The 27833-nt window shown below is 39.2% G+C and overlaps 2 protein-coding genes and 2 long non-coding RNA genes across 6 annotated transcripts; 3 read left to right on the forward strand and 1 right to left on the reverse strand.

Moving 5' to 3' along the window:
* Positions 1 to 1320: 1320 nt before the first annotated feature.
* On the reverse strand, positions 1321 to 23681 carry LOC128829274 (uncharacterized). Of its 3 annotated transcripts, none has more exons than XR_008443315.1 (4): positions 7565 to 7653; positions 6054 to 6254; positions 3798 to 3948; positions 1321 to 3396 (listed from the first exon to the last, which is right to left on the reverse strand). It is a non-coding gene; the product is annotated as an uncharacterized LOC128829274 (long non-coding RNA). The 3 variants fall into 3 exon arrangements; XR_008443313.1 differs by having other exon boundaries at positions 5940 to 6254; XR_008443314.1 differs by lacking the exons at positions 6054 to 6254; positions 7565 to 7653 and adding an exon at positions 23579 to 23681.
* Positions 7426 to 12314, forward strand: LOC128829273 (uncharacterized). The gene is made up of 2 exons (XM_054014612.1): positions 7426 to 8103; positions 10781 to 12314. The coding sequence occupies exons 1-2, from the start codon at positions 7581 to 7583 to the stop codon at positions 10888 to 10890; spliced, it is 633 nt and encodes a 210-aa protein (XP_053870587.1). The 5' UTR covers positions 7426 to 7580; the 3' UTR covers positions 10891 to 12314.
* LOC128829275 (uncharacterized) lies at positions 14103 to 19068 on the forward strand. The gene is made up of 2 exons (XR_008443316.1): positions 14103 to 14212; positions 17104 to 19068. It is a non-coding gene; the product is annotated as an uncharacterized LOC128829275 (long non-coding RNA).
* Positions 22456 to 27815, forward strand: HOXB9 (homeobox B9). Its single transcript, XM_054014610.1, has 2 exons — positions 22456 to 23088; positions 26153 to 27815. Exons 1-2 carry the CDS (start codon positions 22581 to 22583, stop codon positions 26386 to 26388), a joined length of 744 nt encoding a protein of 247 aa, XP_053870585.1. The 5' UTR covers positions 22456 to 22580; the 3' UTR covers positions 26389 to 27815.
* The last annotated feature ends 18 nt before the right edge of the window (positions 27816 to 27833 follow it).

Below are 27833 nucleotides of genomic sequence, written 5' to 3' on the forward strand. Positions count from 1 at the left end.
CCTCAGTTGATACCTGTAAGTAACCAGCTGTAGTGTTCTGAATGATCTTTGGAAGCATAGTTCCTAGCGTTCCTCTCCTTGCCTTGATAAACTCCTTGGTCAACCCAGTGATGTCAATGGAGCTACCCTGATTTACATCATCTGAGGGACTGGCCAAGTCAGTTCTGGTTTACTGCAATTTTCAGGTGTACTGAACGCCCGTCCTCTGAAAGCAGCATATTATCTGTCGCTAAACAAGAAGCAAACCCACCATTTCTTCTTCAAATAATCCAGTGTGCAGTGTGAATAAAGGTGAGTGCACAGTGCCAGTTAGCATCTGCTGCCGTTAAAGATCTGACAATAGCTACCTCAGATATTTATACCTCAATATCTACCTGCACTTATGTTGAAATACAGGGAGACAGTTCTATGCAATTCATCAGGCCCCTAGTTCTTCAAATATGTATGCATGTGTTTAATTTTAATGCAGTTGAACACAGTGGGAATACTCGCCTGCATAAAATTAAGCAGCTACTTAACTAATTGCAGGACTGGGGCCAAATGGCTTGATTTTCAAATGTGCTGAGATTCGGCAGCTCCCAGGGACTTTAGTGATATACACTGGTGCTCAGCTCTCCTGAAAATCAGACCATAACATTATAAAATTACTTGTTTTTCAAAGAGTACATTAAGGCCCTGGTCCTGCATGCACTCAAGCACCCGAGTAACTTCAGCTTATGTGAGTAGCCCCATTGAACTTGATAGAACTCCTCACCTGTACAAAGCTAAGCATATGTGTAACAGTCTATAGGACAGGGGTCGGCAACCTTTCAGAAGTGCTGTGCCGAGTCTTCATTTATTCACTCTAATTTAAGGTTTCGCGGGCCAGTCACACATTTTAACGTTTTTAGAAGGTCTCTTTCTCTAAGTCTATAATATATAACTAAACTATTGTTGTATGTAAAGTAAAGAAGGTTTTTAAAATGTTGAAGAAGCTTCTTTTAAAATTAGATTAAAATGCAGAGCCCCCCGGACCAGTGGCCAGGACCCGGGCACTGTGAGTGCCACTGAAAATCAGCTCATGTACCGCCTTTGGCACGCGTGCCATAGGTTGCCTACCCCTGGTATAGGATGTGGACTTGGTGAACGGTGCCTAATTAAACAACCCTGGAGAGTGAAGTCCTCTTTGTCCTCAAACTGGTACCATTCAGATGACTCAGCCATTAAATATATTCCATTCCTGATTTGGAGGGACCATCTCTAGGGATGCCTATAGAGAATTCAGGTTTCAGAGTAGTGTTAGTCTGTATCCGCAAAAAGAACAGGAGGACTTGTGGCACCTTAGAGACTAACAAATTTATTTGAGCACAAGCTTTCGTGGGCTACAGCCCACTTCTTCGGATGCATAGAATGGACATTGGCCCACTCACTCCCTTGGCCTCTTTGCTGAGACAACATAAGAACAGTAATTTCTAATTGTGATTTGTACACAAGAATTCCTCTCCAAACTGGACTGGCATTGCCAGTTCATTTTCACATAAACAACCTACCAATCATGAACTGGTATCAATTTTTGGTCCTATATGTTTCATGTCTCTGTAACTCTTACCAGTCACCTAAACCATTGGAACTCATGGAAAGGTCATCACTGCTGAATGAAGTAGTTTTGTGTTGTTTAATATAGGGCTTTAATCATTGAATATCTGTGACATCCACCTCTCTCCACTTGGGAATGTTTATGATACTTGTAATACTTCCATATACAGACCTAGCATCATTTGCAAACATGAATGAAGTTTCACAAGAATGCTATAAAGGAGGCATGTATTATTATCATCATTTCACAGGTGAGGAAACTGAGGCACAGAATGGTGATGTGATTTGCCTAGGGCAGCACAATAATCCCATAGTCCAATGAGAAGAGAAGAAACGTGTTTGTGTACTGAGGCCATTGGACAGGGATTTAGGAGGCATGGACTCCGCTCCTGGCTCTGCCACAAACTTCCCGTGGGATCTTGGGTGCATCACTTCATCTTTCTTGCCCTCTATAAAATGGGGATAATGATGCTTCCTTTCCCTTAGCAGTGTATTTAGAATAAAATCCATGTCAGTTAGGCACCTCAATATCTTTGAGGATCTGGGCCTAAACTCTGTGGGCAGAATTCTCTTTCTCTGTGTTTGTACCTAACCCAATGAGACCCTCTTCTCAGCTGTAGCCACTGGGCCCTCCCAGAACACAAATAATAAATAATAAGATCTTGTGGCTCCAGCCTTCTTTCCCTTTCCCCTCGCACCCCCCAGCAAATGTGTCAACATGTTTATTTTGCTTTATCTGCAGGTATCTGATCACCTTGAGGAGGTCCATAATTCTTGAGGGAGGAGTCTGGTTCTAGTTCCAAACAAAAGGCGTTCTTTTTGTTGGACGCCTGACTTGTCCAACTTAGTCTTCTGTAAGAGTCTGTTCCTTATTCAAGACCATGACCTGTGACCTCCAAGGTCAGACATTTCTAATCCCCAAAACAACTATCCTTGGTCAACTGGGGATTCTGTCTCCAAATTCCTAGCAATGGAAGGAGCTGCCTATACAAATCCCACCCCCTACACCAGAGAGAACAACCTCAGATTAGCCCAAATAATATATGAGAGCCAGTGGCGTTTGGGGAGAGAGGAGGGGGGGGGAAGAGTCTTTTAAAAGACCCCATTTCAGAGGGATGCTTGTTAAATAGTTTCAGGGTGATGTAGTGGATTGAAGGAGACAACCAGGCAGCGTGGAACTCTTGGAGGTTCTTTGTGCCTATTGATTTTTGGGTCCGCCTTTTTATTTTATTTTATTTTATTTTATGTTTAATGGAGGAAAAGAGGAAATCCATACGCCTTCCTGAACTAGAGAGCGGAAGAGATTGAGAAACTAGATATGGCCAAGTTTAGCCGCCTGTCTGCTCCGTACGCAGCTCTGAAGTAACAAGGGCCCATCACAACGAGGAATCATAAAAACTCCCAGGGAAGGTCCTCAGACGAAGGGGAGGGGGGCAAAAGAGGGCTCAAATCTCTTCACTTTAAAGTGGACTTTAGCTATGACTTTTTTTTTTATGGCATGGGCCTTAAAGGGAAGGATCAAAGACACCTTTTGCAGAAGTCATGGCGTCTGAGCCACAGGAGGAAAAAAAAAATCTGATTACTTTCCTGCTCGAGGTGTTGAAACTGTTGCTGGTTGAGGTGTTCTTCTGGTTATTATTTTCCTCCTCCTTTTCCCTGCCTTGAGGTGATTCGAGTGGCAAGTTAAAGGCTGAAAATCCACCCAGCTGAGAGCAGATTCAACGCCAGACGTGCTGACAATACTGCGGTTTCAGACCAAGTCGCGAGTCAACTCCCGTTGCAAGGTTTGAGTGTTTAAATTCATGCTAAATCCCTAGGCATCTGAGTGAAAAAAAATCAAACGCACAAAGAGAGAAAAAGTTAAATGAACGAGTGATATGAAACTGGGTCCTGTAACTTGGGTCATAAAATAATTGTTACCTTGTAGTTTTCGGGGTAAAACTCAGGTAACGTGACTTTTTACAAGAAAGATGTGTGAGTTTGTTTTTTTTGTTTTTTGTTTTTTTTTAAATAGGCCTCTATCTTTAAAGAGTACACCCCTTTAGTGAAAGCAGTGGCTATGATAGATAGATAGATAGATAGATAGATAGATAGATAGTGGGGTGTGTATGTGGATAGATAGATAGATAGATAGATAGATAGGATATTTCCAATATAGGCAAGATATTTTAATACTTTAGTTACCGTCATTGTTTGCCAATGAAAGCAGTCTAAGGACTTACATTTTAGGCTGGGAATGAAGTCTTTGTCAGAAGCAACTTCGTCAACATCTGTTTTCTGATTATCATGTGGCATCATTTTCAAAACCCTGCATTTTCCATGGCTTCAGAGCAGCTTAGCAGACCGTTGGAAAGGGGGGCGGGGAAGGGTTTACTTAAAAAAAACACCAAAGAAAATCAAGGAGGATATTTAAAATGTTACCTAAACAACGTCAAACAAATAGTTTCAACATATCATATACGATATAATCTCCTGTGCTTGATCAAGTAACAAGTCTAGCATGGGAGATAATATAATATAATCCGGATCACATGAATATCTGTCGATTCTCAGAAGTGTGAAGCCATGGTGTGTGGGGGGGGGGGAGAGGGAGATTAAAGACTATGGAATTAATGGGTGATTAAATGGCCGGGTGCAATCGGAATACGGCCCATTGTGTATTGTACAGTGTGTAGATTTAGCAATGGCCATCACGTGACTAGACTCTACAGTCTGCTTCACTGAATGTTACTCGGTAGATTTGCCAAGGTTTCGATTTTCGTCGTCAAATGCTTAGTTTAAAAGGGGAGGGGAAGACTGCTTTTAAAATAAAATTACCTCTCTCTCTCCTTCTACTACTGAAATACATGCCTTTTTAGTAATATTGATCCGCCCCCACGTCTTTCAAATTATAGATTTTTTGGTGAACTTGAAGGGGATAACTAAATTATAAGGCGAGATGGTTTTCTTCTTCTAATAAGGCCAATAACAATGCTATGTTATAGATTTCCCCATGCTAGCCCCTTTCCTGGATCTTATCCAATTACCTTCCTCTCTCCCCCTCCAGAAAAATTAACTGCTGAAAATGTTTGCAACAGTAACAGTTTTGTACGGGTCATTCGGAAAACACATCGAGTTGAATACGCTATGAAAAATTGGCAACACTTATCCACCACGTATAAACATATCTGGTGGCACCAGTGTACTTAATGCTGAGGGATACTCTAATTCTCTTGATCATCTTGCTACCCTTCAACCAGATTGAGATGATATTTTGAAACACAAAGTAAGCCTGCAAAGTAACTCAAAACTTTGTTAGCAGCAAAGGCCCGATCCCGAAGGCAAAACTCTCACTGAACTAGAGTCCAGCATCCGAGTGTTCTGATGGGGATGGGTGTTTGGCAAGGTCCGACCATTAGAAAAAATGTTTTCTATATGTTTGCAAAATCCCATATAGACAGCAAAGGCGGAGATATTTTTGACACAGGAACGCCTAAAAAGTAAACACTGTAGTGGGCGCGGGGGGGGGGGGGACGGGGACTTCGACGGGGAGTGTATATTTTGCAGCCACGATTTAAATATATTTATCAGAGACAGTTACTAATTATCCTTAATTTAAGACTATTTTAAATTCTTCTGATTGCCAGAGGTCTGTTATCTAAGTAGGAATGTCTCACCCACGAATGCCTTCTCCACATTCCATGTCCAATGTATTAATACAACATTCAGTGTCGATATTAACAAAATATCTCATATGCAATCTGGTCAGTTTGAAACATTTAAAAATTACACTTTAGAGACGAAAGACGACTAGAGGTTTCTATGCAGAGGCACGGCTAGTTTATAACCAGTGCTTTGTTTCTCTGGGAAGTTTTGTTAAACAGTTTTTAGCGTTCTCAAACAGCTGTGAAGATTGTCTTTCTTTGAGTGAATTAGCCACTGTGGTTTACTAATCTGTTACTTTTTAAAAGACTCAAATAAAATAACACTATGTGTGTGTGTGGGAGAGAGAGAAAGTAAGACATCACATGTTATCGCAAGATTAGCTGCAATCAATCTGTGGCGAAATATCTTCCCTGCCTGCTTATTCCTTAGAGGGCGGCTGTATTTCAAGACGAAATTGGATACGCAGTTTCCAAAGATTGCCTCCATCCTGCAGTTTATAACTCTCTGATCCAAACTGCTGCGTTGGGAAAGTGGCCATTCAACCACCTGAAAACCTAAAGGTTTTTCAATGAGAGGATTTTGTCACAGATAACATCTTTTTTTTTTCTCAATAGCAGAGTTAGGATTCATTCCGAATGTTTTTAAAAATGTCCTGTGCGGCCCCTCGTCGAAACCTGCATATAATTCATTCCAAAAAAATGCACATGTATAATACATACTGAGGTGGGAAGTGCAGAACTTGGCTTCTTTGTTCTTCCAAAGGAAGATTTTCTATTTTTTTTTTAAGGAAAGGTGCAATCTAAAACAGTTTATGCAATAAATGCGTTTCTCACAGGGGCTGGTTCTGATCCAGTGTTAGTGGGTTTACACCTCCATGACTCCATTTATTTCATCGGGGTTATTGCTGATTTACACACATCGGAGGTCAGAATCAGGCCCGCAGCGTTTGCCGTTGCTAGAGCATTGAACTTTTCTTATGAAGACAATGTTCTTATTCCGCTATGTGTTGGACAATCGGCCAAGACCTTGAATTTCTGTGGGGGGAAGTTAATTAAGAAAGTTAGCCTATTACAAAAACCAATGGGAACAAATATATGTACATACCAAGTGAGACCATTTCTCTGTGGGACTAAAATCTACGTACTGTCACCACAAATATTTATACTGGAATTTAACACTTGTTTCATTTCACAGTCCAGAGATCGTAAATACATAATGGCCTGCCCCAAAAGTATTAGTGTTGTTTTTTTTTTTTGCTGACATGCTCAATTCCAGCTGCTCATGACTAACAACGGTGGAAAAACCAGCGAGGTGATCCAGAAAAAAGGCAACATCATGGAATGCCGGACGAGTCACCCCGCCTTTTCTACAGTGAAAAACTTTCCGAAGGGGAATTAGTTTTTAAAATACAATTATTTACTTATTGGTTCATGTATATAGTCCCCATCAGTATGAAAATTGAAAAAATAGAAGACAAATTCAGAGTAGGAGGCCAGGTCATCTTGTCTTTAATGTGCTAGGTACCGTTTGTATGTGCCATATGAGTATATATTTAATGTATGTTCCAGTTGTATATATATTTTAATAGCTATACCATAGGTGTATGTATATTTGTCTCTTTGTATGTGTGGATAAAGCTAATGGATTGGTTAGGTTACCTTCTCCATTCAGTTCCTTTAACCCTAAACTTCCAAAGGCAGGGTTAAAAACGTGTAATTGTGAAATCAACTTCTTGTTAAGATTTAGTTCTGTGTACAGGGAAGAGGTCTGCTGTCCATGATCATATACATCCCCGCCCTCTTCACGGCTCAGATCCCTTCTCCCTTGCCCATCAAAGATTTCACGCAGTAAGCCTTTCCTAAAAAACCCTCACTAACATCCCATAATATTATTGGGGAGGTTAATAATAATGGTATTGGAGTCACGGGCTTGGAGGGAGAGACAAGGAGAAGCTCAACTTTAGCTACAAATGTTTGCTTTTGGGGAGGGGAAACACCCCAGTCCTCTGAAAAAAACCCAGTAAAGTTTCCCATTAAAATTGACACCATGGGGATGGCCCTAGCGGTCATGTCCACCTCGGATTGGCTCGCTCACCGGAAGTTGCTCGCAGACGCCTTTTCTAACAGATAAGTCAACTGCCAGAGACCCTTTTCCCCTTCCCCCAAAAGTATATTTTGTCACAGCTTCAGCCCCACAGCTCCCGGTGCAGCTCCTGGTGCAGGCTACCCTCCCCTCGGTGCTAGTCCCCATAGCAATCAGTGACAGCTGGTTCTCGGCCCCCATCTTCCCCCCCTCCACCCTCCCCTTCTTCCCATTGCAAACTGGGGGGAAACATTTCCCTTACCTCCTTTGGGAGTGAGATGAGTCACCACCAGCCAGGACTGCTGCGGTACCTTCCTCCTCCCTTCCACCCAGGTTGGGGGGACCCGGCAGGGCACGGTGGTCCCCAGCACAGAGATCCTTGTGGGTGCGCACCCAGAGGCAAAGACGAGGCGTCCAGTTTGGGATTTGATGCTAAAAACTATCCAGCCCCCCAGCCAGAGCGGTCCACCTTCTCCAGGCTTGAGTCCACCACCAGCCCCGGGACTGGACCTTGTCAAAGCATCGACAGCTCGTCACAGCCTCAGGTAGGCATCAAGCCGGCAGGTTCCCAGGTGCTTTCGTTGCCTACTGATTTCACCCCCCCTGCTGCTCATGGGCGAGAAAGTAGCCCTGCGTCATCTTGCTCGGACACTGTCAAGGGGGATTATGAAGCGTCCATTAGACTGAAACCCGGCTCTGGGTCATCTGGGAAGGATAAAACGGAAGAGCAGCGTTTTTTTCTTCAGGAGGCTCCACTGTTACACAGGCCTACAGACAACCAAACGTCGCAAGAAATACAAGGTGGGTACGGAAAGAAAAGAAAAGCAACTGTATAGGTAAAAAGCAGGTTTGCAGTCAAAACAAGGTGATTTTTAGCCAGACTTCCAAGGAGCTGGGGGTGGGGTGGGGGAAGGGGGGCGGGGTGGGGGAAGGGGGGCGCCCCCCCTCACTAACACAATGACCCTTTAGTTAAAAATTAATTTACAGCACCCAAGCATGCATGCCAGACTCAATTACAGCCCTCATTCCTGAGTGGGCCCATAGGAAAGATTTAAAAATAAAATAACCCAGAGCTTGGAAAGATTAATTTTTTTCGCGATGGCTAAGAGGTACCTGAACGAAAAAAAAAAATTCTTTTTAGCTATTCTTCTAGCTAAGAGGTCCAAAGTCATAGACAGACAGGTAAGTCAGTTTGGAATAAAGGTGGGTAGGCGACCGGAGAACTAATTTGGAGAATTTCTTTCATAACCTGCTGAGCGCTGGTCATTTCCCATGTGTAGAGTCCAAAAAATGTTGCATTCTTCTCATCAGACTTTCAGACACCTGTGTAGGAAACTCCAAGGCAGTTTAGCCACGTGCTCTGTCAGATAGACCTGTTTTTTTTTAATTATCATTTCATTCCAATCCTCTGAAATATTTACCTAAAGCCAGCCTTGCCTTCCTTTCCCGCCAATGTCAGGATCTGAGGCAAAATCCCCACCCCATGTTTGTCTCCCTTAGCGCGTCTGTATTTGGGGGAAAGGGAGGTTATCGTTCCAGTCCATAATCAAACATGGCTTTAAAAAAAAAACACAACTATCTCTTTCGACCCTAGAAATCGAATTAAAATGAAATAACCAAGGCTATGCAAAAATGTGGACTCGTCCCAACTATTTAAATGCCACTTTTCTACGGCGGGGTGTATGTGAGGGTGGGGATTTCTTAAACTGTAACCAGGATCTTCAGAATAAAAATACCAAATTAGAAATTGTGAGGTTGCACTTTTAATGAGGTACCTAGCTTTAACGAAGTTACCTTTTTTATTTTCACAAAGCCATCCTAATATCTTTGCTTCCTGATATATTTTTAACGACGCTATTTATAGTGGTTATTTAATTGCTATCATTTTAGTGGTCAAGAAGGGCTGTCTCTTAGTTTAGACTTGAAACTGTGCGGTCATTTCAACAGGACTGCCAAGTCCACTTACTTCGGGAGAACTAGTCCGGTTTATGTTCCTCTCCACGTCTATAGTGCCGCTTCTCCATAAAGCTTAGATAGATCGATATACATTTGCTTCATAATTATTGTAACTTTAAATTCAATTTCCTGGCAGTTCCCTACTTTTTATAGTTTTCTACTAAGTGTTGAAAACCGTGAAAAAGACCTATTAGTGCAACCGGTTTATTTAAACACATTAATCTATGAATTTTTAACTGTATTCCCCTCTGAAACTAACCTGATATGGGCAATTTGAATGTTTTATTGAAATCAGAGCATAGTTTTGTATGTTTCCTTGACTGCCTTTGCCAGTCAGCATTTCTAATTCTTGACAACGGGGAATTATTAGAAAGATTTAAACCTCTTTAAAAAATATCCCTGGAATCAATGTAACTGGATGAAAGTAATAGAAGCAAAAAACCCAACCCTGAAAATAGGTAATGCTGTGATCTTTCGAAAAAAAAATTTGTTTTGGTAGGTGAATGCCTGGAAAAAAAGGGTCTACACTATGATCCCTTGAGGCTATATGTGAAGCAACTAGACTAAAAGTTTAATTTGGTAAAGTTAAATGTGCATATACAGATTGACTGCTCATTGGATCATAAAATAAGTTTGTTTAAAACATTTTGGTAATTTCCATTATTTAATGGCAATCAACCTAATGTTTCCTATATTATGCTGTACCTGCTGCTAAATTACTTTTTAAGGCTTAGCCACTCTGCCAAAATACTCTACTACTAATTAAAGAACATTTCAATTGACTGAGTCAGTAACTTTGCAGCATCTGCAGAGACCAATAAAGATTTAAAAATAAAGTTTGGTTGCTTTTTTTTTTCCACACTGAGAGCTCGATCCTGCCAAGCACATGAAAGACTTTACTCACTTGAGTTGTCTAAGGGATTGTTCATGCGACTAAAGTTAGGTGCTGAATTTAAGGATTGGAGTTCATATGATAATCCATTTAACCCCAACTGTATTTAAAACTCAATTATTGTGTTTAAATATGTCCATATTAGCCACAGAAGCAAGGCTATTGACCTCTAATACATTAAAAAGAAAGCAGCAAACAAAACCTGAAGTTTAGTGTTTGTGCCTTGCTACAGAGGAATATTTTTGGTTTTTTATCTTCCTTACAAAGCGTTCACTTATATTTAGCGTCTGCAGACAGTAAGAGATGTATTTTGAGAAAACTTTTAACTGTAATGGAACCACGTCCATAGTTTTTTTTTATATATTTCTTAGTGTCTGAAAAATTCCCCTCCGCAGTTGGGAGACTTGATTCTGCTCTTAAGTACAAGGCTCTATATCACGGAGAGCAGAATTTGCTCCTACATTTCGATTTGCTTAATTCTTTAGATACTGGGGGGACGTGATCATGCTATCGTGACATATAAAGTATGGGTCGGATTCTAGGATTTTCTATCCAGAAAATGACTCAGTCTAGAAATGATTTTAGTCCCTGGAAAGATATTTACTGACAGCTGTTTTTCAATATGTTCAGGTGTATGCCGGACGGACCAAAATGGCGTGTCGAATGGCTTCCTATTGAGTTCTTTGACTCACTTAAATGGACACCGTCGATTTTGTTTTTTAAATCACTCTTTTCTCTGAATCATGTTGACTTTCTATTGTTGCACCTATCTCCTAAAATGACTGAAAGAGATTAGACTGAGAATTTTTTTTTTTAACTGGGCGCATTTGACAGCACCAACTTGTGTCTAGTCAGGTTCACTTTTCATAGTCAATTTCTCCTTTGCTTTGTGGGAAACTTTCCCACCACAGGAGGGATATTACAAATATTATTATTGTTAATACTAATACTAAATAATAAATTGTTAACATGTAATTGTAAAACCACAAAAAAATTGGCAGGGGAATTCAGGAGTAGGTCTAATACCTGAAGCTACCTTTAGCTTTTTTAAAAAAAAATTGACCATAAATTACAAATTGATGGTGTCTCTTTCATATGATGATATTGTATCTTTTTCCCCCTTAATTTTTTTCCACCACTCTTTTATTCTGGTACATGCTCACATAAAGGTGGGATATGACATTTTATACTGGATATGATTTTCACTGGTCCTTGGAGTCTTACATAGCCTGTGGACATTTCCAGCCAATCGCTTTCTCTTCTAAATTTCGGAGATGAAGGCTGTGTCGCGTCATTATCTCTGATCATGGTTATTTCACTGCGCACCTTGTATTCATTTGCTAATCGCCATTTGTGATGCTGCGGCGTTAGTCTTTGAGTCTGTTTTTTAAGCCTGGCCCTCGCAAAATGTGATGCATGTGCTTACTTTATGTACGTCTGAACATCAGTGAATAATAATATAATAAAGTGGGTTGCGCTGGTAATAAGAACAAGGTAAAACTATGCAGTTGTGTAATATAAAGGCTTCTGGTTTTAATGTCATTCCTGGGTTGCTGTCTCATGTAAAACTGCTCGTGACTGGAAAATCTTGGTTATTCCATGCCTTACAGAAACTTTTTTTAAAAGCATAATTCAATTTCGTTTATCTTGGATTTACAACAGATACCTGAGTTCAGTGAAAAAGGAGCGAACAGACTGTTACTGGCAGTCTAAATTCAAGAACCTTCCTCTGAATTAGGTCCACAGAGAACTAGTTTTGATTTTTAAGTGGACAAATTAGTTGCTTTTTCTGTTTTTTTTTTAATGAATAGAAAATTAATCTAATTTTGTCCAATTCTTTCTTTCTTTCTTTCTTTCTTTCCATCAAAACACAGTTACAAATGTTTGTCTTATCCTTGGCAGAGGATACAAAAGCTGAACCTATAACTGGCAGCTGGCTGACTGCAAAGGGTGGAAAGAAAAAACAGAAGCCCTTATACTAAATACCAGACGCTAGAGCTGGGAAAGAAATTCTTCTTTATGTATTTAACCAGAGAGCGCCGCCTAGAGGTCAGACGAAGTGTCAACTTCACAGATTAGGCAAATCAAAATCTGGTTCCAAAACCGCAGGATGAAACTGAAAAAAAACGACTAGAGATAATAGGGTACTACCAGAATTTAACTGCTCAGTTCTCATTGTGACAAGTGACTAAATAAAACCAACGCAAATCAATTTGGGGGGGAAGAAAAGGAGGGGTAATATTTATTTTGTTCTTTGTTACCGCGGCTGTAACAATGTTAAGGGGTTTCAAATATATATTTTATTATCTTCTAAACCACGTGGTTCAGAAATATTCCGACGTAGGGTTTTTTTGTTTGTGATATATCCTTTAGGCTCAAACAGAGTTAAAAAGAATTCACTCTAAAGTAATAGCCCCGCTGACATTTCTTTGGAATGGAGCTCGTGCAACGCTAGACTGTAAGGGTTTTTTAAGCCAACTTTTTAATCTTATCCATATAAATGCGATAAGCGCCTTCCATATGTAACACATTCTGGTTGAAAATATTTCACCACTCTTACGGAACTGATGACAAATACTCCCAGAGGCTATTTCTGATGGATGGGAACCCTGACAAACAGCTGTTATAACAATATTTTAATAAAAACATAGCGTTGTGAAGGTCTAAATAAAGCACAAGGAAACCCATAATGAGAACTTGAGAGTCAAAAGCATATATATATAATAGATACATACACAGATATACATATATTGATATATACGCAGACACTTTCATTTCCCCTTGCCTATTAATTTTACCACGTATCTCTTGATGAGTGGAAGTTGTCCTATAGCTAAGATATCCATTAACTATATAAGAGCACTAGCTGGTCTGTGACGCCTAAATTTAAAACATTTTGAAGACCTTTCGCAACAGCCAGAAAGGGGGGAGGGGAGAGTCCCATTACTGTAAAATGTTATTGCAGATCAAGGATTAAACCCAATATATAGTTTATGTAGCTTTATTATGATTATTATTAAACTCTGCCTTATTTATTTTAAACCTGGCCTTGAAATTATATGGCACACGAAGCTTTGTATTTCACACTTATCTAGGTCGTCTAATTAATGTTTCAGTCTGTCATTTAATGGGGGGGGTCTTTAATTTCCAAATGTGAGCAGCGAAAGCTCAATTATAAACATATTCTTCCAGTTTGTTGTTTTGTATAAGTGGATGAGCTCTCAATACCAAAGTCACTCTAGTGCTGGAAGCTCCGAAGAAGGGGAATGAAAATGTCTGACCTCGTGGTTTCAATTTTTAAAAAGTCTGTGTAGCAGATAGAATTCAATATAAGACGTTTTGACACGTGTGGGGTGTGGATTATTTGTCAATGAAACGCAAATAAAGTTTGATAGTAATATAGCCTTTTGATTTTGTTCCCCCAGAGTTTGATTTAAACTTGAACCTGCCCCTTCTCTGGTGCACAGTCATGACTGTGGTCAAAAGTGAAATGATGCATTTGAAATAAAAAAAGTACATCTTGATTTTAAATCGCAGTCGCCCCAAACAAAGATGTTTACTAATATTTGTTCCTCTGTCTTGTAATTTTCAAAAAGAGGTCTAATATTACACAAAAATAAAAACCTAGCATGCTTGATATTCGGATCCTAAGTTATTTCTCCTTTTATAATGTATGGTTGGATGGTGGTGGTGTGGTGTTTTCTTTTAAATCTGTGTTTTCTTTCTCTTCACCGCCTGATGTGATGTAAACTGTTTGAAGTTCAACAACAGGGCTAAGTTTTATTGTATTTCCGGTACAATCGATTTATATGCCATCCCGTCCAGTCTTTTAAAGGCTTTGCTAATGAAATCAAACTAAGTTATAGTCAAGTTTCAGGCTCCTCCCTGCGTCTCTTGAACTCGGACTCGTTGTTGTGGTGCGTTTGGTTTGTTTGGTTTTTCTTCTAATGAACTTTTAAACGCTAGGAAACTTGCCCTTTAGAAACACGGCTATCTTTGCTTTATTGCCTTTCGAGTGAGTTGATTTATTTAATCCACTTATAAAAGTATACAGCACACGAGGTAAGACATTTAATTTATATTTTATGACATTTCAAAATGATGGCAGCGGGAAAACTGAAGTAGAAAATCTCAGTGTTATATATTTTTAAAGGAATCTAAATTTAAATCGTTTCATGTGCTTGAAAAGTTCTAAAAGTCTTCTAAGAATTAAGGAAATCTCACAGAACCTTGAACCTCAGCAAAAACTCCGTTTGGGGCTGTTATCCAACCATCTTTCCTCACCCTCTCCTCAGCTTGCTAGGTTTAATACTTCCCCTTTATAAAATTGGTAATTATTTTATATTAACACATCATTTATATATTCAATGCAAAAAAGGGACGAGTTCCTTAGAGTTGCTAAATTATAGCGATAGAATAGATGTGGCGGTGCTTTTCCTATTGTTCCCATCGATTCAAACTTTGAAAAGCTTGGATCAAGTTATACTTACTTTTTTTGGGGGGGGGTGAGAGAGAAATTAATTATGATTTTCTGATTTCCAGAATTCACTGGTTTTATTTTAATGTTATTGTCAAAAGGAAGTTATCCAAATACTTGGGTTTTTTTAAACAAAAATCAGATTATTCAAAAAAACATTTTCACATGGAAAAAGATGCTTTCAATTGCTTTTATTAAAAGCTTGAGAAATTTTTGTGCTCTATTTATAGCTGAGATAATCGTTTGTTTCTCAAAATCAATAGTATTTTACTGTTTCCTCTAGTCTATTTGTAAACTATTTGTAAACTCCTGCAGGAGAGATCCGTTCTAGACACTGTACATAGGAAATAATCTGAATAGATATTTCGTGAAATCGTAGGGGTTTTTTGTCTTTGAAAAGATCCTTTTGTTGCTTTTGTTTCCTAGCAACTGTTTTCTTTTATAAAAGTTCAGATTGCAAGTGATGTCAAACAAAATGGCCGCCCAGGCGCCTTTCTTGGTAATTTTAGCCTTTGACCCAGGAATGAACTAGAACTGCTTTGTGAATTAGGTAGTTTCATGTTGTTGGGGTTTTATTTTTAAACACAAGAACATAAAACTACCTGATTTACTCCAGTTATTCTCCTCGATTTTGTTTATTCAGGGCAGTTGGATCAGAGGAAAATGATAGGTACGTTTGTTTGTTTGTTTGTTTGTTTATTTATTTATTTTCAGCTCAAGCCATATTAACGAATTTTTAGCACCTAGGGGCTAAGCAAGTTGGCAAGGATCCCTATTAGTTTTGCAAAAAATAATAATAAAAACCAGAGATTATGTATGTAGGGTTGTTGTTTTTTCCCCAAAAATTCTATTTTATCAGTGCCATTTTGCAAGAATGTATAACGACGCACAAAACAATTAACAACTTATGAAGGGTTCCATCCTGCTCCTGCTAAATTCAATGGGATCAGGATCAGTTCCCGACGGGAGACTTCTTACAAAGATATTCTCTAATTCCTTTATGTATATAAAGGGAAGGAAGTTTTTTATTTTTGGAATAAGAAATCCACACCTATGCTTAAATTATAAAATATTAGTTCAGGGAACACACTAAAATTCCTTCCAGGTTTTTTCAGTTGCCCCATATTATTAAGTTATGTCCATTATAAACCCTATTGCAAAAATGCATACAACTATAACTTTCTATTTCAGTTATTTCACTATGATCATACATAGTTCGAATGATAACGTGCAGTCGGTTGTCTGTGAGTTCTCCTGTTTCTTCTCTACCTAAATTCGAAATAGACATGATAGCTACTATATCAGTTTAACACAATATGGAATATATAAGATGCTACTTATGTACTCCAGATGCTATACAACACACTGGTGTTTTCGATACTGGTAAATGAAAAATATTGATACAGGTGGGTACACACGCGCCTCCATGTGTGGCTGTAGATAATTTGCTTTCATTTTAGTAGTAAAACAAAAGTTTATCGTTTAACTTAAAACATGTGATCTTCAAATGAAGCCCACCAAGAACAATGCATGCAAAAGTCTGTAAATACAAGCCTTCCACTGGGGTAGAAATATTGATCAAAGTTATTTCTCGGTAACCTAAGATATTCCACGTTAGTAGGCTCCTAAAAACTATATCTATACTATGTAATGATATCAAAGAAGGGAAATACCTTTCTGCATGTCAGATTATGAAATGAGCATAAAAGTAAATATTATATCGTCTGGGACGAGATTTATTTTTTAGTTGTGCTTGCTTCACACTTTGAGTTTCGAATGACTAAAGATAGAGGTGATATCCAAGCTTAGAATATCCTCTGCTATTTCTTCTGTAGCTGAGGGATTGCTGTGAATTCAGTTTATTCTAGGGTCGGAATGGTAAAAAACTGTTTTATAGCCTTTAACCGGGGGCATGCTTTATCCCTGCAACTAGTGATTGTTGTAGGCAATGTGCCCATCTTCCCTATTAAACCAGCAGCCATTGAGAGAAAAAAAAAAGGGGGGGGGGGGAGTCAGCATAAAACGATCTGCAGTCCATACTTTTAACAAGTTCTGTGAGTCTTTATAATAGAAACAAGGTGATATTTATATTATCACCAGAACATCGCGCCGGAAATGAACAATCTTGCAAAGTTAATAATCAACGATTAGGTAATAGTATCCCCATAAGGCGAACACTAACCTGTCTTGTAAACGCATGGCCTCCAGATTTTGATCTCACTTGTACCAATGTAAAGACAGCAGCAAGTTTCATTGCAGCTGATGCAGTTACAGTGCTGTAACTGAGATCAGAATCTGCTCTCCCCCCCCCCCACCCCAACTTGGTTGAAAACAGAACTGAGTCTATTTTCCAAAGGGCGGTGGGAAGGAAAAAGGGGAAACATCCTATTTGTGAATTAAAAACTAGTTGCCATGATGCATCTGATTTGCCTGGCTTATATCTGAAGCGATTTGTTTTCTTTTCATTCCAAATCAGAAGGATAAGAGCGACTTCACCTGAAGAAGCAGCGATGTTGGGATTGCTACAGAAAGCTCCGTATAATAACTGATTCGTTTCCAAAATAACATCAACTCCTGCTCTCCACCTCCCACCCACCCCGCCACAAACACGAATGACAATGAACAACTCTTGTTTAAATGCAACAATAAACCCCAACTTCTTATTCTTTCGCAGCGTTCCAGCCTGCCTAAAATTCTCTCAACTCCATTCACTATGAGTCTAAGCTGTTGGCAAAGTGCTGTAAAAATAGCTATTTGAAAGACGCCCCCCCCTTTTTTTTTTTTTTTGCAAGGTCTCATGCCATAGATTTTATTGAAGCAATTATTTAACGACCTAATTCTAGTGTGCTTTTCTTTTCCTTCTGTCCCTGGGTGGAAGCCACCGGCCTTCTCTCACTACCACGGCTTGTTAATTCCATTTCCCTCTTCCCCTCCAATAATATGTCTGGGTCCCAATTATATCCCAAGACCCAATTCGGATCCCACTAACCCAGCAGCCACTCTACTGAAGTCAATGGAGTTCCATGCGTGTGAAAATCCGTATGCAACCAGAGGAGACGCAGACCCCCACTTATTTCAAACAATTTATAATATTATTTCAAAGGGCGAAAGACTCTAGCATCCACACTACTGGTTCAAAGCAACAATGCCACTTTATTTTAATTTTCTTTCCCACAGCTTGTCCTTTAAAAGGCACACAAGGTTTTACTGTACCCGGGGTCTAAATGCGTTATTAACTGCTAAGATTACAAACCTCATTTCGGATTGTGTTTTTAGCCAGAGTAAAGTTTCGTTTCTTGGAAAATTGCCCACATGTGTAAGTTGTTTTGCTTCTCTTCAGACCAGGAATTTTTTCCCCCCCTCTCACCACTTGCGGATTTTGAACAGACGGCGGTATTCAGACTCAGAGGCAGCACAGGAAATGGTAAAGGTAGATCCTTCTGCTTTTAGGCTACAGAAACTTATTTCACTTTTTTAAAGAAACGTTTTACTCTTCGGGACCTTTTTGATGATGATGATGATGATGGTTATTCGCCCTCCTCATCAGTTTTGCAAGCACCCCTGACTGAATTTCCTTTCATAACCTCTTAGACTTGTGTAAATGTAAACATCCTGTTTGTTTCATGCTGAGTTTTGATTTCTGTTTCCTGTCTCTTTTTATGCCTTTTCAATCAGTCATTAGCTTGGTTATTATTATTTAATGCTGAATGTTCTTCACAGCTGCAGAATGAACGCTAGGATATTTGGGATTTGGGCTTATCTTGGAATCTCGCCCTTCAATCTCTCGATAGCTATGAAGTTCACTCCCAACTTTTTATTCACTCTAGATTGCCCTTATCTATTGAAAAGAAAAACTGCATGGCACAGTGAATTTCTCTTAAATGACAATATAGGATACATATTGTGCACAGACGCCATATTGGCCTCTTGGCTCAGAAATCCTGGATCAAATCCTACAATCCTTACTCAATTCTGGCTTAAGATAAAACTGCTATTGAGGTCAATGTTTTTTTTTTTTCTTTTTTTTGCCGGAGAAAGGAATACCGGATCAGAGCTTTTGTGTTCGCAAAACTTTTCCATCTTCTTCAAGTGGATGATAAGGAAGAAAAATCTCATGGAAAAAGGTGCCATTTCTAATAAATGACAACAATAGTTTTTTTTCTTTAAAAAAAAAAGTGGTTAAATATGTTTCCGGTAAGCAATGGATCATCTGTTTTTTCTTGTGCCAGATCTTATAAATCAGTAAAATGTGACTGTTACACAGAGTTACAATCTGCGTATTTAAAACACACTTTATATGTGCCTGTTTTCAGCATAGAACTTTCTGCCCAAGTAGCTGATTGTTCAGGGTGAAATTTGGCAAATGTGTATTTCAATGGGAAGAGCTATTTAGAAATTATTTCTTCCCCTCCCGCAAACAATAAATATTATTTATAAATAGCATCTGGGTTCAAAAAGCTTTGGCTTTCCAGTTCAAGCACAAAATATTTCGCATTTTTCCTCACAGCCAAAAGTATTTGGAAAGTTTGGCAGGGATGCTGAAAACAAAACAAAACAAACAAAAAAAAAAGCTACTCTTCTAGATTTCTGGGAAATAACTGTTCCCAGTTCCGCTTCCTGTATCCAGTTCATAAATGCAGAGCTCTAAAATGAATCCAACTAGTACATAAATCAAGCAGAACTTGTACGTCATCTGTGCAAATATACCAAAGTTGCACCCATGCAATTTACATTGAGAATCTCGAATGAGGTCAATTTCTTTTTTGCTTTGCCTGGTCCAAGTTATTTGCAAAGCACTTAACTTTTCGTGCTGTTTCTGGTGTATGTCGTTATTATTATTCAATTCTCTCAAATGTACACCAAACAAAACAGTACACACATAAAAGTGCATCCTCACAACAGATAGATCTGGTATTAAAATATAGCTGTGAAGAAGACCTCAGACCATCCTCCAACCCTCCTGCCCCCAAAAAAGGATACAAGAAGATGAAATATGGTGGTGTAAATTAAAAATAAACCACTGGACAAACAGAAACCTCCAAAGTAGCCAAAATAGATTAATTCTGCAGATCTCCTTGTGTGGTTTCCATTCACTAGGGATCGCAAGACCTTTGGATTCTGTTTCAGAGTTACACTCTTGCAGTCTTTTGGGTTTTAATTTATATACTACAGAAAAGTATCTACTCAGCAGCTGACATGCGTCATAATTATTTATAGGAGGTGCACTAGGATTTTTCCAAGAATATATTTATTACAGGTAAGACATGTCCAATTTATCTTGCAAACCCAGAACAGGTGTTTGGCTTCAATTAATGTTCAATAGTTCCATACACACTTATTCACCATCACCACCACCGCCGTGGCTGTTTATCCATCATTTATATCATAAACACACTCCCACCAGCCAACCAAGTTTGAGCGCCACAATGCACTTAAATCTGCTCACTCCTTTTCAAGCTATCATAACATTTGGAGAGTTCCTCCGAATCCGTTATGAGAGAGACTGAGTTTTGGAAATCATTCCTGGAAGGCAATAAAGCTGAGAAAGATGACAAGTACGCAGCAAGCTCCTATTTCACTTTTAATAACATGGGGGTATTTTCATGTCGGAGCCTCTTCGACTCTTAGGGAAGTTTAAAAAAAAGTTAGAAAACGCAAGGATTACCCAAGGCGTTTCACACAAACCCTTTTTGTTACTGGTACACACTGGGGATTGTTCCTGAAGGAGTCGGTCCCCCACACTTACCCAAGAGAATAACTATGATTAGATGAGTAGCCCCATGGAACTCAGTGGATCAGAATTCTGTTCTTCCATCGATTTATATCCAATTGGAAATGGAGTTACTTTGGATTCACCCTGATGTGAGGGCAGAATCCGAACCAGTGGGACTCCTCACCTGTGTAAATGTATTCAGGGCACTATTTCAAGATCCCAGACCGGTAGATATGAAAATATTATAAAAGGGTCTGCAAACCGTGAAAGAAATTGCGCTTTTGTTGTTATCGCCAGATGTATGTATCGATGTGATTAAAAATATGAAATACAGGATTGAATATTTACTATCCTTACACACCCACCAGCCCGATTTATTTTAGAGAAGAGCCTATTTACTAACAAGAACTCATCTAGAAGAAGACACATCCAGGAGATTTAGACATATGTCATTCTACACATTCTGTAGCTGACTTGCTTGCATACGACACATTTTGTAGGAATTAAGGGAAAATGTAAAGGCTTGGAGGTTGGTTTTTAAGTGCCTTTAACATTTTCCACTAGTAAAATGCCTTTGTCTTAGGGATATTTCACGCACATCTATAGCTATATCTCTATCAATATAGTAAGAGAGAGAGAGGAGAAAGATTTGTTTTGTTTTCTCTTAATTTGAAGATGGTCACTTAATACCCAATATCTGATGATTAGTCCGCTCCTAAAGACATATCAAATATACATCAGAGCCAATTTAGAAAATATTCTTAATGGGTAATATTAGCCAGTTATAGTCTATTAACTTTAAAAATAATTCTGTGTTAGGAGAAGAACTCTAGCGAGATACAAGGAGGCAAATCCAGCCAGATTGTAGCTCACATGAAGCCCGGGGATAATTTAGCACATAGTCACAGTAGAATTTAACCGACATTTAAAATCTTAGTGTAACCCTCTTGGAAAGAATGCATCTCACATAATTTGGCTGGACGGTCGCTGTTTCCTCTGCGCTCCAGACTAGTTAGTAGCTGTTTCTCGTTAAAGCCTGTTACTCATTTCCTGAGCTATTAGCAAAAAGAAATGCACCCCATTTTAAAAAATCATGTTTACATACAAGTGGGATATTTTTTCATATATGTGCATGTAGGAGTGGGGTAGGGTGGCGAGCCATAAACTGCAGCCTAAAATGTGAAAGACTCCTTCCCCTACCCCCCCCCCCCCCCGTTTCTTTTCCACAGGCAATAAATTCGAGGCTATAAAAATCAAAGAAAGCTAATGTAAGTGTTATTAAACTATTTAACCGTCACAAGTATAACGCGTTCTGTAACAAAGCAGGATCCGTGCCACACTGTATTTTACTAGCCTTGTAAAGTTAAAGGAAGGCTTCTAGTTTCAAGCGGCGTATGCGACCATTTCAGCCCTAGCAACGCAATCCTAGGCTTATACTGGGGAAGTCCAGAGACATGCATTCTGACTTTTTCCATCTTAGACAAACCCAGCTATAGACAATGGAGGTATTATGGTCCGCCCGACAAAGTTATGATGTCAGAGACATGACAATGACATTTGAAATTTCAAATATACTCCGGTTAGTTTCCTGTGTTAAGAATCCAATTTTTGACCCATTCCAGGAGGGTTAGTGCTTTATAACCAGCCCCTTCCCTAGTTTAACAGCGCATGAATCTCTCTGGCTAATAACTAACTTTTTGGGCGAATTGTACATATTCTCCGGCTTGTTACAATTGCACATGGATAATTGAATGGCAAAGAATTGCTTCCCCCTCTCTCTCTCTTCCCCGCCACACGGCGGTTATTAAAGCCAGAGAGATCCGCGAGTTGTGCTTTTCCCCCCTTTATGTTTCAGAAGCAAATGTATGAAGGCGTATTAGCCCCACACTGTATGTTTCGTGGCTTTCTAAACTACTGACGTTTTGCAACATTGCATAAACATAAAACAATCCATCCTTGATATGGAATGCAAGGGCGAATGACAGCGCTGTTCAGCCCCCCTCGCTTTCGATTGATTTACGCCTCTACTGACGCTTTATCAGGCGCACGAAAAAAGTTTGACCAATCATTTTGCTAGGAGCTCACAACACAGCAGCCCAACTGTACTTTGTTGGCTAGGAAGTTGGAGAAGGGGGTAGAGTACAAATCCTAGATCTGTCCTATATATATATATATCTATATATATTTATATATATTATTTTTTTCCCTTCATTGAACCGTGCTTTGTATGATGTCTGAGAATGTCCATTTCTGGGACGCTTAGCAATTATTATGTCGACTCTATTATAAGTCATGACAGTGAAGATTCGCCTTCAGCTAAATTTTCAACTGGGCAATATACAAGTTCCAGGCAAGCTGGACATAATGATCATCTAGAATTCCCCTCTTGTAGTTTCCAGCCAAAACCTCCAGTTTTCAGCGCCTCCTGGACTCCTTTGAATCCACATTCTTCTGGTACCCTTCCTTCGGTCTATCATCCATATATTCAACATCAAAGCGTCCCTTCTGATAGCAGGTATCTACGAAGCTGGCTGGATCCAGTGCCCAGAACAGAGAACATACCCGGGCAGGGATCAGTTAAATCAGAGCCTCTGCTGGGGCACCCCGGGGAAGTCCATAAACCAGGAGCACAGGAGTACAATTTAGAAACTTCTGCTGGAAGGGAAGCGATCGTTTCCAATCAAAGGCCCAGCTTCGAGGACAATAAAGTTTGTGAAGGAAGCGAGGACAAAGACAGGACAGATCAAAGTAAGTTATAAAAGTGAGGAAGTAAACAGCATAAAAGCTGAGGCGGTACAATAAAACGGGACAATGCAAAGGAAAGTTAAAAATCATGTCTGAAAGAAAACGCTCAGATTACTGGTGCCAACCTAAAGGACAGGAGAGGGTGGCGGTGGAAAGAGGTGGTGGTGGTGGGGAAGAGAATGGCATTGCTTTGATTAAATCTCCTTAAGCAGTGTAGAGCCCAGAGCAAATGCAAAAGGCTTCATCAAACCTTCCTCTTTGCTGGCATGCATTCTTCCCTGACTTATTCAAAACTCCAAAACCGTCGCTTTCCTAGCAAAGGGTGATGTTTGTGGGGAGGGGGTGGGGAACGTAAATATTGGGAGGAAAGGGAATGGAGGCTGAAAAGTGGAATAAAGTCGAGGGAGGGGGTGAGAAAAGAAAAAGGTGGAAGAGTTCACGTGGAGAAGTAAACAGCAACAATGTCTATTTCATGCTAGCTGCTCTTATTTACCTTGAGAGATCCGAAGTTGACGGTCTGCCTCGTTGTTTCATCTGTCACGTTGCCTCTTTTTTTGTTTGTTTATGAAATGTAACGGTAGGGTCTGGATACTTCAGAACCACGCTTCCAAACAGGAAAGGGGGTCTGAACTTAATTAGGTCTTTATTTGTACTGTAGCAGATTGGTGAACTGTTAAACCTAATCATGTGCCTCTTTCGTGAATTGTTTTCGGAAAAGTGGAGCAAACGCTTGCATTTCTAATACATGCATATCCATATATATATATAAAGCTGTGCCTTTATATGCCTACACACACACAGCTTTAGATACAAAACAAGGACATTCGAGCAAAATATCACGCGTGTTAGCTTCTCGTTAGCTCCTGCTTCTTTATTGTACCTGAAAGGTAAAACAGGGCTCTTCTCAGTCTAGAAAGAGGAGGGTGAACCAGTCAAGATTCAGCACCGTTATTAATATTTTGTATGGAATGCACAAGTTTTTAAAAACGAACTTGACAGCCCAATTCATAGTGTATCCAGGACCAATATTCGCCGAAGGAATATCTCTCCAGCACGTTTAGCATGTGTAATTACACATTGATTTCTCCCCTCTCTTAAATTATCGTTATTATTATTATTATTATTTTGCAACGTGTAACACATTTTGCAATTGCAACTACGTGATTACAAATAAAACTATACGTTTTCCCGGTGTGCAGTGGTGGCGTTATGTCTATCATTTAACTTACCCAGTGCACAAAAAGAAAGTCCTATTCTATTGTACTGGGCAGAGATCCAGAACAAACTGCGGGTGAGGTGAATGATTTGGGAGAATTACAGAGCCAGGCTCGGTGCTCAATGTCCCTGAAACGGACTAAATACAAATCTTGTCTAGGACAGCGTTATGAAGGTGCAGGTATTCACGCTAATACTCTGTGGTTTCTACGGTACGTGGTTAAGACGCAAAATTTGTTTCAAAGAACCGTTTGATTTTGGTGGAGGTTGATAGAATGCCAGCAAAAAAATCTGTAACAGGACTGGAAGAGGGAGCTGTTTTTCAGAGGGCATTCCCACCACTCCCACGGGCTGTTTCGCTTTTTTGAAAATATTACATAATAAGGAAGCTAGTGCCGCCACAAGATTTTCGTGCATTTGTTGGATTTTAAAAGAACGACCTGCCCCAAAAATCATTTCTCATTGGCTTTCCTGGTTAAAGGGTAGTATAGAGTCACTAGATCAACCTCTTTTCCTGTATAAAATGTCATGTTTTTTCCAAGAAGATCTTTTATGAAGAAGAGCCTCTTCGTTGCCATTAAAAGATAGGTAGCAGGACTAACGGTATCAATTATTAACAGCTTTCTTCCTCTTTAATATTTAATTCTGCATATTAGATCAAGTCAATTACATTAAGGAAATAGCCGTGCAAATTTGTAAGATGCAGTACTTACATTGGAAGATTAACAGGATTATTTTTAAAATATTCAATACATTTCCTTTTACGTAGAGGAAACATTCTGTTGGGGTGTTGTTGTTTTTTTAATATAATACTCCATTTAATTTATGTTAAGGTTTATGGCTTTATCTATAATTTCAGAAGAGGCAAAGGAAGTAAAACAGAAGAATGTGATCTGGTCATAATCTTTTCATTTTATTCCCCCAAGTTAACTAGCGGTCAGTCAGTTTAATGTTTATATGTAATTAGTAGAAGTGTGCAAAGCATTTCTCCCCCCAAAAAATGTTCAGCACACCTTCTTGGTGACAAATTCACCAGCATACCTTTGGCACCTAAAGCTAGTGTTCATCCTTTTTTGCTGATCTTTGTTTCAAAGTCTTTTTGTCTCCACCTGGATTAGATGAAATTATTGGAACGTGTTTATAGAATGTTCTTATTTCCAATGCCATGTTAAACGGGGAGGGGGATTATGCGTATGGAACTTTGCTCTTTTCTATTGCATTACTTACATTTATAATACAACAGCAAATGCAATTGTATTTCTGGAGAACATTGACCAGAGCCCACCGAAGTGATGTTTATTGTATTACGACTATTGCTTGGCACTTAGCAAAAAATAGGCATGATTTATTGATGCCTTATTCAGAAGTAATCTATATATTTTCTTAAGTACAATGCAGATGGGAATGGATATAGTCATATGTATACACACATATCTGCAAAATATGCCTATAGATGCTTAAAGTACTCTCTGTCCATCTACAGACACACGTGTGTGTGGATTTATGCACATGTACACATACATGCATCTATACACGTATAGGTCCCGATCCTGCAAACACTTTAGCGCGTGCTTAATTGTACTACCTTGGAAAACAATGGGGCCACTCCAGGTGGTCAAGTTAAGCACGTGCGTAATTGTTTCCAGGATCGGGGTCCTATACATCAACCATACGCACAGGTGTGTGGATATACTTTTGTGAACATATAATCTTTTCACGTAGCCTTTTCCCGGTAACTCATAACTCAGTGGACATTTATTCATATATATATACATTTGATGGTATTATTGATTAAGACCATTCTGAGAAACGAACAGGATACAGAGTATTGATTTTGCTGCTTGTCTTTCAGCCAACCCAGCGGCCAACTGGCTCCATGCCCGCTCCTCCAGAAAAAAAAGATGCCCTTACACCAAATACCAGACCCTGGAGCTAGAGAAGGAGTTTTTGTTCAATATGTACCTCACCAGGGACCGTAGACACGAAGTGGCCAGACTCCTCAACCTGAGTGAAAGACAAGTCAAAATCTGGTTTCAGAACCGAAGGATGAAAATGAAGAAAATGAACAAGGAACAGGGCAAAGAATAAGATACAGAAGGCAAATGCCATGCTCTGTCTCGCAGTTTACTCTATATTTATGGGTGATAGCTTCCGAACTATAAAACATGGGAGGGGGGGGGGAGTTGGTTCCATCTTCACAAGCCGGAAGTTTGTAATTTTTTTCTTATTGATGCCAGTTAGAAAGCTACTTATGTGAAGGTGCAAATCCTGATTTAGGACATATGCTGGGTTTTGTTTTTATTCCTTGTTTTTTTTGTTTTCATACAGTGTAGACATAGGAGGTCCATAGGCTGTGTTGCCATCAGGATATGATGCCTCTATTTTTTAAATGAAAGACAAACAAAAAATCCAATAACAACCACCACCTTGTCACAAATAAACATAGTCCATGCCCACGACACATCCCATTGTCTTTCTGTAACCACGTTAAGGAGAATGACTGTGTCGCTTAACTGATCCCCACCGCACACCCACATACATAAGTTGAAGTGGCAAAGAAACCAGACCATTTACTAGACGACAGACACATTCTTAAGATTTGAGTTTAGTTGAATACAACAAACCATTTTCAATTCACCAACTTTATAGCAGTGTATTCGGATTAATGACAGTCAAATATCCCACTGTGCCTCTGTTTTTATTTTTGTATTTTTTATTGTTTTAATCGCTCTGTGGTGGATCAGTGACGTTGACCAGAGAATTTAGTATAATCTTAGAAATAATCCTCCCAACCTGGTAGTTTTATATGGGATCATTTGAAAAGTCTATCAGAACAAAAGTGTTAATTGTTTAGCAAAAAACCCCAAACAAACAAAAAAAACAAAACAAAACCCACAAACAAATAAAAATAAAAAAGAAAAACAAAAAAGAACCCCCTTCCAACTTATTCCTAACTTTTAGAGGAGAAAAAATGACATTTTTCTAGTTAAAAACAAACAAAAAACAAAAAAAAACCTACCTAAGTAGATCTATAAGAGAAGGTAAACTTGTGTTCTTAGTGTTAGAGTATTTATAATTTATTGTGAAATGAATTTTCCTAAAGAATTAGATTGTTTCAGAGGTAAAGTGCCAAGGCTGTTGGTTGTACATTGCTTTCCCCTGATATTTCAGATGAGAAGTTTATACTTGAATATTTCCTTCTGATCTGTTAGAAATGAGTTTTACATTTATACCGTGTTTACATTACATTATAATACGTGCTGTTGCATTTTAACACGAAAAAGAACACTGTTACTGGTTGTGTGACATAAAAGAATTGTGATTGTCTTGTGGTTGCCTTTTTTTGGGGGGAGGGTGTTGCATTTAATGTAACAAATATGTATCCTAATTGTTTACAAAAGAGGTCTCATTTCATGCTGGAAGGAATTGAATTCTCATCTGAAAGATCTCCTGGAAGTTTCTCTATACCAGTCCAACCAGGACGGTGATTCCCTTATCTCTCTGTAAGATTTAACTTTTTTGGGGGGGAGGGG

Source organism: Malaclemys terrapin, chromosome 25, assembly GCF_027887155.1.
Source record: "Malaclemys terrapin pileata isolate rMalTer1 chromosome 25, rMalTer1.hap1, whole genome shotgun sequence".
In the NCBI taxonomy this organism is placed as follows: Eukaryota; Metazoa; Chordata; order Testudines; family Emydidae; genus Malaclemys; species Malaclemys terrapin.